This window comes from Eptatretus burgeri, chromosome 3 (genome assembly GCF_056783735.1).
Source record: "Eptatretus burgeri isolate ZD-2024b chromosome 3, Ebu_testis_v1, whole genome shotgun sequence".
Lineage (NCBI taxonomy): Eukaryota > Metazoa > Chordata > Myxini > Myxiniformes > Myxinidae > Eptatretus > Eptatretus burgeri.
In genome coordinates, this window is record NC_140963.1 from 23,869,801 (window position 1) to 23,884,800 (window position 15,000).

The window sequence follows — 15,000 nt, forward strand, 5'->3', positions numbered from 1 at the left end:
TACAACTTGGGGGGAAATTGTTGGCTTGGTTGAAGACCTTGAGTGGGATGACTTTAGTGTTCCTTGGAACTCTCTGTCTTCTATGGAACTAAACCTTCAAGTTGATGAACTGGATTCAAACCTCTTATCTATTGAGGTAAGATTTTTTATTTTCCTATTTTCAAACTTTGATTGAAGCATACTCATTTAATAATTAAATAACTTAATTAATACATTATTATTTTCTCTCACAGGAAATTGTGTCTGAAATACGAAATGAAAATACTGCTTTTGCTACAACTTGGGGCGAAATTGTTGGCTTGGTTGAAGACCTTATGAGCGACCAAGACCCACAGAACGAGTTCGTCCTTGATGACCCAACCAAAGAGTTATACCTTGGAGACCAGCAAAATCCTGAAAAAGAGTTTTACAGCAATAGTACTCATTGTGAGTTATCAAGACAATACCCACTGAACAAGTTATACCTTGATGAGCCAGAATACAAGTTTTACCTTGGAGACTCACAAATTTTGAAAAAATCAGTAAATGAGTTCTGCCTTGATGGTTTAAATAACTACCTTGGAGACTCAGGAAAAGGGTTTTGCCAAGATGGTTCTAAATATGGGGCCTACCTTGGAGACTCACAAATTTTGAAAAAATCAGTAAATGAGTTCTGCCTTGATGGTTTAAATAACTACCTTGGAGACTCAGGAAAAGGGTTCTGCCAAGATGGTTCTAAATATGGGGCCTACCTTGGAGACTCACAAATTTTGAAAAAATCAGTAAATGAGTTCTGCCTTGATGGTTTAAATAACTACCTTGGAGACTCAGGAAAAGGGTTCTGCCAAGATGGTTCTAAATATGGGGCCTACCTTGGAGACTCACAAATTTTGAAAAAATCAGTAAATGAGTTCTGCCTTGATGGTTTAAATAACTACCTTGGAGACTCAGGAAAAGGGTTCTGCCAAGATGGTTCTAAATATGGGGCCTACCTTGGAGACTCACAAATTTTGAAAAAATCAGTAAATGAGTTATCCTTAAGAGACTTTGTAAGTTGGTTTTACTTTGAATACTTGAAATGTGGGTTCTGGATTGATAACTCACAATGTGATACATATCTTGGAAACTCAACGGGAATGTGGTTATACCTTGAAGACTTGGAAAGTTGGGTTTATGTTGGACACTTGAAACTTTTTTGGGGGCTTTTATTTATTTATTTATTTATTTATTATTATTATTATTTTATTTATTTATATTTTGGAGACTTTTGGAGTTGCTATCACTCTTTGGGATCTAAACCTATCGATGTAGTTCTTTGTCGGATGGTGCTTGATGGGAGCAAGATCAAGAAAGTTCTGGGAAGAAAGTGCAGGCTTACTCCCCCTTTTACGTCATCAAACCTGAAAGCCTTAAAAGACAGAATTGGAAGAAGAGAAAAAAACAAAAAATATACATTGTTCGTTCTGGGAAGAAAGTGCAGGCTTACTCCCTCTTTCTACGTCATCAAACCTGAAAGCCTTAAAAGACAGAATTGGAAGAAGAGAAAAAAACAAAAAATATACATTGTTCGTTCTGGGAAGAAAGTGCAGGCTTACTCCCTCTTTCTACGTCATCAAACCTGAAAGCCTTAAAAGACAGAATTGGAAGAAGAGAAAAAAACAAAAAATATACATTGTTCGTTCTGGGAAGAAAGTGCAGGCTTACTCCCTCTTTCTACGTCATCAAACCTGAAAGCCTTAAAAGACAGAATTGGAAGAAGAAAAAAAAAAACGTAAAAATATATATATATAGGTGGAAATCTCATTTTGAAAAAGACATTGTGTTGGGCGAGGATTGAGTTGGGGTTGAGATTTTGAATGTGAGGGTTGGGGTTGAGATTTTGAATGTGAGGGTTGGGACACACACACATACACATCAACAAACAAAAGTTAAGCCTTGACTATTCAGTTGAGGATTCTGTGTTTGGGGTTCACAGATCTAAGAACGTCCCCCTTGACACACATTATATACTGTTATACACCTCGGACTTGGCCCTCGAGTGTCCACAACGGTGTATAGTAGGAGGGAGTGAAGCGCCAACCTATTGCTCCCATTGCACACACACACACAAACAAAAGTTAAGCCTTGACTATTCAGTTGAGGATTCTGTGTTTGGGGTTCACAGATCTAAGAACGTCCCCCTTGACACACATTATATACTGTAATACACCTCGGACTTGTCCCTCTAGTGTCCACAAAGGTGTATTATCTGCTTAGTTTTGTCTTTTGTAATTCCTGTGAATAAAATGAACCTAAAATCTCTTCCCCTTCCAAATCATATATTTTATAAGTCCAAGGAACTGTATCTATTACATCAACAATTTTAAAAAGTTCTTTCGTCCATCGTTCAGTAAAACCCTTTTCAAAATGAGATTTCCACCTATATATTCTTACGATATCACCAACTTTGAACTTAGGTTTTCTGACATTAATCTCTTTTTCATATTTTAATTTTGTAAATGTTTCTGATGGCTTCATATTCGTTGACGTGTGAATCGTGTCATTATACTTATCCACAATATCCTGAATAAAAGATAACCATTGTTGTGAACCGAGTTGTGTGAATTTTTTATATAGTCTCTCTTTTAAGGTACGATTAAAACGTTCAACAACAACTGCCTTCCCTTCATTAAAGGTACTGTATAATGTAATACTGTTATTTTTTAAAAAATTCATAAATGTCTTGTTATAAAACTCTCTACCCTCATCAGTCCACAATTTCTTAGGTTTTCTCTTACTTTTATTAAATATCTGTTGAAAAGCTAACATAAGAGTATTACCTGTTTTGTTTTTTAAGGGACAACCCACGCATATCTACTCCTCAAATCAATAACGGTTAAAGCATACTTGTACCCCTTATCATTATTGAGTTCAATCAAATCAGCAGACCAGATATAATCAACTTCCTTGGAATAAACTTTCCTTCTCTGAAACTTTGTGAATATTGGTTTATGTAATTCATCAGCTAATTGCTCTTCAGTCTTAATGGCATCATTAGAGCCTATAAGTTTTTGAATTTCCAAGTCCAAGTTTCAATTTAGCACTAATCATCTTCTTCACGATGAACCTATCAACTTTTTCTCTCAAGGTTGGATTTTGTATCAGAGACAAATTATACAACATTTCTCTATCGGCTTCATGCTTTTCTTCCAACGTTGTGGTATTCCCATAATCAATATCGTGTCTCATGCACACTTCATCAACTCTATTGATTGGTTTACTCCAGGATTTAGGATTGTCTGCCTCATCTAATCTTTTATCTAAGTTTGTGCCTGGACCACAGAAAGAATAACCTGGAAGATGTAATTCCCCTGGTATTCCAGTAGTTGTAAATTTACTTCCTGATAAAAACTTTTGTATATCTCCTCCGAGTTTGTGTTTGGAGATAAATTGATTTTTTTGAACCACACACCGAACATATACCTTTTTGTATAACCCTGTTATTTTTACTTTTAATATATGAAATATTTTTAGTATTAGTTTTCTTTTTACATTTGAGACAATAACTCATTTATTTATGAGAAAAATTCCTGCAGAGTGCAAAAACCTTTTTAGTTTCCAACATGCACATTTGAATCTTAATTTTTAAAACATAAAGAATCCTTAGAAATGCCTTCACTCTCTCCTCCATTTATTTAAGAAAAAACTTGAATTAAAATCCATATCTTGTCGATGCTAATAGTCTTGTCGAAAGTATTGCAAATAGACTTGTCAATTCTTTGTTTTCCTCCTCGGTGGGTTGAGTTATTTTCTGTAATACCACCAATCTTTTTGATTGTCACTGGTTTCCATATTTTGATATTTATTCATTCTCTCTCTTTCCTCCCTCTCTCTCTTCTCTCTTTCCTCCCTCTCTCTCTTCTCTCTTTCCTCCCTCTCTCTATTCTCTCTTTCCTCCTTCTCTCTCTTCTCCTTTTCCTCCTTCTCTCTCTTCTCCTTTTCCTCCTTCTCTTTCTTCTCCCTCTCTCTCTTCTCTCTTTCCTCCTTCTCTCTCTCTTCCCTCTCTTCTTCAACTCCTTCCTCATCCCTTACTATACTTGAATCGTTTACACCCCATAGAATATTATACATATATTCATCAGGATTTCTTGTTATTCCTGTATCCAAAATAATTTTTTTACAACAGGATACCAATAAAATTTCTTTTGAATTTCTAAAAGAGCCTTACCTTTTCTTAACCTTATAATTTTTTCATTATTTAACATTCTAATTAAATCTAAAGTTGTCGGTTTATCAACATCAGCATAATGCCAATCTTTTATTGAAAATACCTCATTCTTATGTTGTAGAACATATTTATTAAAATACCGAATACCCTTTTCTTGAAGGTATGCTTGAACACAGAAATGATAATTTTCTTGAAGCCTTCTTGCTGTCATTTATGTATTAGAAATATATGATAGAATAATATTATGGCACGAAACACCTCCCCATCTTCCCATAGTTAAATCATTTTGTATTTCCTTACTTATTATATATAATCCTGTTTTTTCTGTTTTCATGAGATAAACAAGGGCAAAACCATTATTATATTTACCCTTATTAAATTCTTTTATTTGTTGTTTACTAATCGTGGCTCCACAAAACTCATTCTCGATACCAAGTGGATAATATTCTTCCTTACGAGACTGATTTAATTGTTCCAGGTCTTCGAGGTTAATTTTAAATGACCAATTATACCCTAAATCATTCATATCATACCCCCATTGTTCTATTCTCATACAAACGATACGCCCTTCTTTATAAAAATTTATTTTAATTCGAACTGTGAATTCTGTATGACCTGGAGATAATATCAACACTTCTGTATCTTTAGAATACACAGCCGTTTTATTTAAGTATATATATTGTGATAAATCGCTTAATCTCACCAAGTCATTCGCGTCAGTCGGGCTTGGATAATTTTTTAATTTATAAGCATTTTTCATGTTAATATTTTTGTTTATATTATATTTATATCGTTCAGCCTGTGCCTTTGTGTAATAATTTGATAAATCAATATCCAGTTCTTGAGATACACCAAAGATAGAACCATCTTTACCAACATAAGTCATTTATATTAGATTAAAAATAATATCATAAAATTTTTTATTTTTGTTGAGTTGAAATAACACATATAGACATAATTGACCACAACACTTGGAATTTAATTCTTGGACTTGAAATGTTTGATAAACACCATTCTGTAAGAATTTTATGACTTCAACAGGTGGTGGAAGACCAAAACTATCAAAATAATATTTGTCTTGACTATTAAAAATACAAACCCAATGAGAACCGTTCCCATCATTATCTTCTAAGTTCATAATAATATTCTTTGTATGTTTTGACACATTTGTTAATTCATCTCTCATACAAATAACCACATTATGAATTTTTAATTTCTTACAATATTTGGCAAGTTGTAAATTTGATGTTGTATTCTTTCCAAATTCTTTCAACCACTCATCAATGCTCATTTATTTATTAGAAAGATATAATCCATTACCTCTTTTCGTTAATTTTACACCTGCTTGTGCTATAGAAGAAAGCATATCTCCAACTAACAATCTCGCTTTATCAGGCAGACCTTCAAGTTTTTCAGCAAAATCTACAATTACACCACTTCCACTAATTTGTTTCTCCAACTCTTTGTTATGTCTTTCCAATTCTTTTTGAGCCTGGAGTTGAGCCTTCCTTTCGTTGGCAGTTTTGACCGCTGTTGAAATACCACCCGTCAATGCTCCAACCGCACTTAAACCAGCAAATAAAGGAATTAGAAATGGGAGAAATCCTCCACTCGTCTCTCTTATTGAATATTTTTTCAACATTGGTTTTGTCATTTTAATTTTAAGTGAGCCAGTGTCATTCAAGATTTTAACCTGTTCTCTTGTGAGCAAAACATCAATTCTTACTGCTCCTTTTCTCTGAATTGTATTAACGTTAATCGTACAAGGCTTTTGATTTTGAACACAAGATGATAGTTTATGAAGATTGATTTGATTAACATATACCCCAGTTGGTACTTTGCCACTCATTTATTTAACAAAAAATTATGTGAGACTAATCATCACACCATTATCTGTATTAATCTGCAATTCTGTTTCTTCCAAAAGCAAACAATATGTATCAACTTCTTCACTCTCTCCTCTTTCAATGTATAGGGAAGTATCCACTCGATTAGACTTTATAGTTTCTTTTTGAGCGCTCAGGTCAAACGTATAGATTGTATACAAACTTTTAAATGCTGTCATATCCAAAATAGGTTCTTTATTTCCATTACTTTCACACACCTTTTGGTAAGACTTGTATGCTTCAGCAAAATCATTTTTTTCCCAATTAATTTCCAATCTATCTCGTGGATAAAATGTTCCATCTAGAGAAACGCGAAGTTGTTTCACCTTAGCATTATCACTCAATGCATTATTCTTATCAGTCGCAGTATCACCATCTGGCTTTTTAAAAATCATCCACAGATATCGTGGCTTTCCTTCCAGAACACCCAAATTCCACGTGTAAGTAGTTTGATTGAGTTTAACGTGTTGACATCTTCTTTTGAGGTATGATACACTGAGTGGTTTTTTTGAGTTAAGTCTTCGATTCAACATCTCTTCTGTTTTAAGATTAGGAGTATATTCACTGATATACCAACTCATCTCCTCAATTACAAATTTATTCTGATCACCAAAAGCATTACCAACACCAAAAAGCAATCTATTTTCATTATCATTCCTTTGTAGTTGAAATCTAATTTTAAGACCATACAGAACTTTATCATAATCACAAAATCCAAATATACCTTTAAGAGGAACTGCCACAGTAAAACTATTTTCTGCTTTTGTATCATCATTATACATTCCTTTCCTTTGAGTATACCCAGGGTCTGTGTTTGTTCCCGTTGACATATCAGGAATAAAACCTTCGACAGACCCCTTTCCCATTCTATCACTGAATGTATAGAGTGTAAATTTCATCATTTCAGATACAGCAGAGACATAATCAACCGCTTCAACTTCTTGTGTTCCAATATACAATCGCACACTATCAAACATTTTCCAGAAGAAATCATTTACAAGTGTAGCGTTTGTGTTATTCCCAGCCTTAGTGAATTTAAATTTACACAACAAGAAACTTTCGGAGAGATTCAAATAGGTTTGTTGATTATTTATTTCAAAACTTTTTGTACCATTTGTATTCCAGTCTGTTCCAGTTATTGCATTTACCTTGAAGTAATCTTCTTTTTTAGTGGAGTTTGAGATAATAATAGTATCATCCAAATCATAGATACTATCAATTGCTTCCATACTTGTATTTATTTAGGAAAAAAGATGTTAAAACTTTTGAAACCCTGATCCAAGTATTTGAATTATTTTCTGTCGTTCTTGGGGGACAACTGAGTTTTACCTTTCTTAATTTCTTTTATTGCTTGTAATTTATGAGATTCTTTCTGAGCATCTTTTATACTCTTTACAGCACCTGCTACATTTCCCACAGCAGAAGCAGTTGAACCAATTAGGTCTTTATGTTTAAGAATAGTTGAACCAATACCCATGAGAGTATCAATTATCCCATCTCCTCTAAATTGATGTCCGACACCCCTTTGTCTCTTAGGTTTATAGTATCCTCTACCAAGATACATACCTTCACCCTTGTAGTACGGGGAAAGGAACATCCCATCCCCTGTAATTATTTTATATTTTCCCAACTCGTGCTTCCTCACAATAACCATCGTATTTATTTATTGAAAAACTTCACGTAGGTGAATTCTGATGGATATAACTTCTCCATTAAAAGAAATCACACGATTATCTTGGTCGGTTATCCTAAAATTTACTCTGTGTATGGTTTTTCCTGACACAGGTAGATAAACCAAATTTTTAGGCTCCATATTGAATTTATAACCAATTGGGGTTGAGTATGCGCTGAATGAAAATATTGTATTTGTTTTTAATCCATCATTATAAGCACCATCAATCAAATCACAGTGAATTAACACCGAATTTATTCCTGAGGATATTTGAATGACATTATCACTGTAAAACGTCCCATTAGTTTCAATCTTTTTTGAGGAGAAACCTAATAACTCTCTAAATGAATTATCAATTGTGAAATCAACCTTGTAGTTATTTTTAACTTTAATCGTTGATTTTGAAGTATGTTTTTGAATGTTTATAACAATATTTTTTGGTTCATCACCCTGTTCTTTCATAAGACGAGCAATTTCGGAAGATATTTGAGAAATCTCGTATGCTCCGGGTGAGACTGTTATCGTTTTGTATCCACTTCCCGGATTATAACTAAACTTGTCATTTTTCTCGGTTATATTAAATAAGGTATTATAAGTCTCCATGGACAATAAAGATGCCTCATATTCTTTTGTTGTGTCAAGTTGTAGTGGGTATGGGAATGAAGATGTGTGGTCGCTTGTTGTGAAATTAAAACTCAGGATTGTGCTTCTCATCTTATTTAATATGAGATAAAATGTCTTTATATTGAGATTTATTAATTATTTTCATGTTCATCAACTGGTCTAAAATGGCTGATGCTTCATTAAAACAATTGTTATTTCCAGCCTTCTTACTGCCGAACAACAATAACAGTCTATTAACTAATTGCGATGGGTCATTTGGAAGAAAACTAATACCTGAACCAAGGATACTTAAAGCCTGAATAATGTGTTTCTCCTTCTCATTCTTCCTACTTTTACCAGAAAGAATAACCTTATAATTTAGAGTGTTCAGCAAATCAATATATACTCTATCATCATTATTTTCCATATCCAATGGTTTATCAATATACTTTGATTCATCCCTCACAGTTGAACCTTGTCTTCCATCTTTTGTGAGAAGAAACATTAATCTCGGAGTTAGTTTAACAGGGGGTTGAGCAGAACTTAAGAACCTTAATTCATCATTAAATATCAATACCTTTTCTTGAACAAGATGAAATATTGCTGGTTGTTCTGTTGGAATGAGTCCTGCTTTGGTTTTTGAATCCGCTGAATATTCATTGTTTTGAACAGCATTCACAATATAATCAGGGGGTTGATTAATCTCTTCCAGTTGTTGAAATAAACCTTCATCATCATATTCTAATTCTCCTAAATGCTCTAATTCTTCCTCCGTCATTTGACTGAAATCTTTTAACATTTGAAGCTTTCTAGGAGTATATTCTACTGTGGGAACTGTGGAAACATCTTTCATTTTTTCTTGGGAAGTTTTTAAAAGTGGTTTAAAAAATTTCTCTTGTTTTTTTCAAATGCTTCTTCGCCCGTTAGTTTCTGTCTGCGTTTCTTCTTTATGTCTTCCTGTTGTTTTACAACTTTTGAAACCAACTCTTGATGTTCCTTAAATCTTCTTGCTCTTTCTTTTGTATCCATTTATTTATTGTAAAATATCATTTAATGAATTGTAAAGATCAACAGGGAAATTTTCCTTTTCTTCATCATTCAAGTAGATGTGTTCAAATAAATCCTTTTCTTTAAATATTTCATCAAATTCTTTATTAACATTAATGCGAGTTGTAATTTCTTCTTCACTAATCCTTGCATCTCTGCTTTTCATACGTTTGTGTTGAGTTTCTTCATCAACATCAAAACCGAATGATAAAATCTTCACTCCGCTCAGATATTTAATAATTTGTCTCGTTCCTTCTGGATTAGTTTCTAATATCCCAACACCACCAGATTTTAGTTTCTTTAACTCACTCTTACAATGTGAATATTTTGTTGTACCAAGAGAAACCTCCTCAAATATTTGTCCTTCATTCCTCAATCGCATATGTTCCTCCACTGAAATATAGTGATAATCTTCACCTTTTACTTCTCCAGGTCTTATTGCTCTAGTTGTTGTTGATACAATGCGTATCACGGGGTGTTTTTTAAGTAAATTTACAATATTCTCATTTGTACTACACAAGAACCTTGATTTATGAAAGTTTTTTCCAGAAGCAGATTTACCCACAAGATTTATAATAATAGTTGTCATTTATATATGTAATTGTTTATAAAACAAAAAATATATCCCTTAATATCTCATCTTGTTTCACAACAATATATTTATATTTTTCAGTCGTGTGCTTCATATAATCCTCAAATTTATTTTTACTACATAATGTAGAACAATTATCTCTCCAAAAATTATTGATATCTATTGAATTTAACTTGAATAAAATAAAAGTATTAGCATTGTTTCTGATGGAACGACGAGGAAGTTGAAAGTACGATTGACTAAGATAAATACAATTACAAGAAGAATGTCTCCCTCTTGTGTAGTAGCTGTCCATTACCGTTTGGTTTCTCTCATTAACACAATCATCAAAGATAACGAGGTTCTTTTTTGATTTATCCAAATCTTGGGGAGACGGTATATCATCCGTATTATCACTAAGAATACAAGTTATAAGATTTGATTTCTTTTTACATCTCTGTGTATCACAAAATAGTTGAATTATATCTTCAATGTTATAATCATTTAGGTTTTTTTGACGTTTAAATAAACCTATTATATCTTCTTTTTGAAGACCAGCATTAAAACCTTGTGAGAGTAGTTGATACTCTGGTTGAAAACTCGACTTTGTGAAAATTATTAAATTATCATAATCTAAAAAGTTGGGAGTGAGGAGCATTTTTAAAAGTAAGCAGGTTTTTCCACATCCACTTGAACCAACTATGAGACATCTTAATGAATTTGGGAGATTTTTATGGTTGTTAAATTTTATCTTATTTTCCCAAATAGGTAAAAAATCATTCATTTATATATTTGAAAAACAGGTTATTTAATTTATTATTGGCTTTTTTAGAAACTCTATATTTTATCCTAAGTTCAGGTTTAATTTCAAGATAATCCATTATTTTATTTATACAATATCTTGTGTTGATATTTCCCTGAAAATTACATCCATGAATAATATACAACAACAATCCTTTGAACATTTCTCTTATACGTTCAGTTTCTTCCCTTGTAAGGAAAGGTGTGTTATCATCCTCATACTTTACATTCATTTCTCTAATCAATCTTGTAAAGTAATTCATTTTTGGTGTAAATCTAAAAGAATTATTTTCCTTTTTATATTTTTTATTATCATTAATTAGAAGATAATCACAGAATATACATTGTTTATAGGCTTTTGACTCTGTGTTTAATCCCCGTCTTTCACACGCAGGACAATTTTCAAATTTGTCATATGGAGAATCAGGAAAGTCTAGCATATTTATAAAGTAAAACTTTACTTAAACTGAAATTCATCTATACTTTCAGTTGTATATTACCATCGATATCGATATACTTTTTTTCATTATCAGATTCAACGACAACATTTTTTATATTAAAGGTAATTTTAAAATTATCGTTAACTACTATTGAACGAAATGTCATTTCACCTGATATATTAACATCCTTTATTTCATCAAGATTTACATCTTTAGGGTTGTTGAAAAAAATACAAATTTCTCCTTGCATATTACAGATGGTCTTATCTTTTCTTTCTAAAGCTTCATCCATAAGGTTTTTGTTCTTTGATACTTTTTCTTGTTTCATTGCTTTTTCTAGTTTTGAATATATTACTAGAAGGAGAGGAGAAACTTTTGTTAGAGATACTTTAATTGATGTTCTACCAGGTATACTAAAAGCCCTTCCACTGAAGGAAATTGAAGAACTCATATTATTTACCATAATAGTTTTTATCCAATAGTTGTTATATTTATCTTTGTTCAATTTTACATCCTTGACATATTTCTCAGTATCTTTAACAGATGAAGAGATTGATTGAAACTTGTCTTTTGTGTCTTGAAACATTGTATTTATTAAGTGAAAAAGTTGGAGGATAAAATGTTTTTAAGCACAGATTCACCTATAAATTAAACGAAATTTTCATCAAGAAAATTTTAGTTTAAGCAAAGTTTTATTCTATAAATATGGTGAATACAACGTACTGCGATGTTTGTAATCACGAATATAAACATTATAGAAAACACCTCCGAACCAACAAACACACATTTAATCTATTTCATCAAATATCTCCTCTTGAGTTGGAAAGAAAACATTGTGATATCTGTTCAAAGGATGTTTTGAAGAGTAGTTATAATCAACATCTTCAATCACAAAAACACAAGAAAAATGAGTTTAAAGTAAAGGGAGACTATTATATTAAAAACACTGATGGGGCATTTAAAGGGCATATAAAAATAAGGATTTTTCAATTTGGAGAACCCGGTCCATCATCAATAGCTGAATCAATTGAAATAGTGAAACCCGATGTTGAAAAATTTATTAAAAAGACATTAAAAGAAATAAAAACTTTAAAGTTTTATATGGGAGTGAAAATGAATATGAAAAGACAAGATGAAGAACAAACTCCTTATATGAGAACAGATCTTCATTTTATAACATCATTTCAAGATTTTTTGAATAGTGGGGTTTATGAAGAACTATCAAGACAAGAGGAGGATGTTGATAATACAGTGGTAGGAAGTGGATTCAATATTAAAAAATCATCTTTTTAGATATACACATTCTAAAATCAAACCCTCTTAAAGCTTCTTCTTATATTGAATTACCAAAAGAAATAAAACTAAAGAAGGCAGTTGTTAATATTAAGAACAATGATAATAAATGTTTTCTCTGGTCTGTTCTTGCTCACTTACATCCACCAAAATGTAATTCAGAAAGAGTAAAACAATATATGAAATATGAGAATACCTTGGACATTAAAGATTTTAAATTCCCAATGCCATTAACAGATATTCCTAAATTTGAGAAAAAGAATAATCTTTCTATTAATGTATATGGATTAACGGATACAAACAAAATTCAAATATTAAAAATTTCAAACAACTATAAAAATGAAGAAACACACATTGACCTTTTATATTTTAGTGTTGGAAAGAATTCACATTACACATACATCAATAATTTATCAAGATTAATCTCTTCTCAGGTATTCAGAACAGCAAACAAAATATATCCTTGTAAGCGATGTCTTAATTCATTTCATACAAAAGAACGATTAGAACAACATTCAAAATATTGTAGTAATCATAAATCAGCTGTAATTACAATGCCTAAACCTGGTGAAAAGATTTATTTTGAAGATTATAATAAATCTATCATGCACCCATTTGTGATATACGCTGATTTTGAATGTATCCTTAAAAAGATAAATACTGCTTCTCCTAATCCAAAAGAACCATATACAAATAAATATCAAAAACATATTCCTTGTGGTTTTTGTTATTATATCAAATCATCTGTTGGAGAAAAGTATAACAAACTTGAACATTATCGTGGAAAAAATGCTTCACAAGAGTTTGTAAAACGATTAGAAAAGGATTGTATAAGACTCACTAAATTAATGAAAGAAACAAATGAACCGATGAAATTAACCAAAGAAGAAAAATTAGAATTTAGAATGAACAATATCTGTCATATTTGTGAGGGGGAAATTAAGGAGTTTAAAGTTAGAGACCATTGTCATCTTACTGGTAAATATAGAGGTCCCGCTCATTCCTGTTGTAATCTTAATTATAAATTACCTTCTTTTATTCCAGTCTTTCTTCACAACAGCGCCAACTATGATACACATCTATTTATAAATGAACTTTCAAAAACACCAGGGAATATTTCTGCTATAACAAACACAAGTCAAAAGTATATTTCATTTTCAAAAATGATATTCACAAAACCTATAACTCGTATTAGGTTTTTAGATTCTTACAAGTTTATGGGAACACCACTAGCCTACCTCGCATCAAATCTAAGCTCCACGGACTCTTTTCCAAATCTTAATTCATTCTTTCCAAAAGAGGAAATTCTCACTAAAGAGGAAATTCAGATTAAAGAGAGAATTCAAAGTAAAGAGGAAATTCTAACTGAAGATGAAATTCAAACAAGGAATGAAATTCAAAGTAAAGAGAAAATTCTTACAAGTAAGGGAATTTATCCTTATGATTATATGGATTCATTTATGAGATTTAAAGAAACACAACTTCCTTCAAAAGAAAGTTTCTATAATAACCTTTATGAAGAAGAGATAAGTGATAAGGAATATAAACACGCACAAGAAATATGGAAAATATTTAAGATAAAGAACCTTGGAGAATATCACGATTTATATCTAAAAACAGATGTTTTATTGTTAGCTGATGTGTTTGAAGCTTTTAGATCACTCTGTCATAATAAAAATTGTTATGGATTAGATCCTGCCCACTATTTCACAGCTCCTGGTTTAGCTTGGAGTGCAATGTTGAAAATGACAAAACAAGATATAGATTTAATCAGTGATGTGGATATGCTTTTGATGATTGAGAAGTCCAAGAGAGGTGGAATATCACAAGTATGTTCAAAAAGATATGCTAAAGCAAATAATAAATATCTCCCAAATTATGATAGTGAAAAAGATAGTAATTATTTGATGTATTTTGATGCTAATAATTTGTATGGATGGGCAATGTCTCAATCTCTACCTTATGGTAAATTAGAGTGGGTGGAAGAAAAGAATTATGAAAAGGCTTTGATGAATATTGTTATTTCTTCTCAAGAGGAATTGAATGACGAAGAAGAAGGTTATTATTTTGAAGTTGATTTGAGGTACCCGAGTGATCTTCATAATAAGCATAAAGATCTTCCTTTTGCATGTGAGAAAGAAACTCCAAAGAAAGAATGGTTAAGTGATTATCATAAAAGTTTTAATATTAAAGGTAAATCAACAGAAAAGTTATTAACAACATTCTATGATAAAGAGGGATATGTTTTGCATCAGAGAAGCTTAAAACAGTTTTTGAGAGAAGGATTGAGAGTAGCTAAAATTCATAGAGTTTTAAAATTTAAACAAAGTCCTTGGGTGAAAAAGTATATTCAATTCAATACAGATATGAGAGCAAATACAAAAGTAAAATTTGAAGGGGACTTTTATAAATTAATGAATAATGCTGTATTTGGAAAGACTATGGAAAATGTTAGAAACAGGCAAAACATTAGATTCGCAACATCTTGGAAAGAAGCTTCG

The 15,000-nt window shown here is 31.6% G+C and overlaps 2 protein-coding genes across 7 annotated transcripts in view; one reads left to right on the plus strand and one right to left on the minus strand.

Moving 5' to 3' along the window:
* The window catches only part of TOPBP1 (DNA topoisomerase II binding protein 1), a 252,201-nt gene that overhangs the window by 122,225 nt on the left and 114,976 nt on the right, over positions 1-15,000 (minus strand). The window lies entirely within an intron of this gene.
* LOC147029559 (uncharacterized) overlaps positions 1-15,000 on the plus strand; it is a 28,055-nt gene that overhangs the window by 742 nt on the left and 12,313 nt on the right. The window contains exons 2-3 of the mRNA XM_085872010.1: positions 1-136; positions 234-1,478. The exon at positions 1-136 is cut by the window's left edge and continues 29 nt beyond it. Of these exons, the coding sequence (XP_085728136.1) occupies positions 1-136; positions 234-1,478 (1,381 nt within the window). The remainder of the gene's footprint in view (positions 137-233; positions 1,479-15,000) is intronic.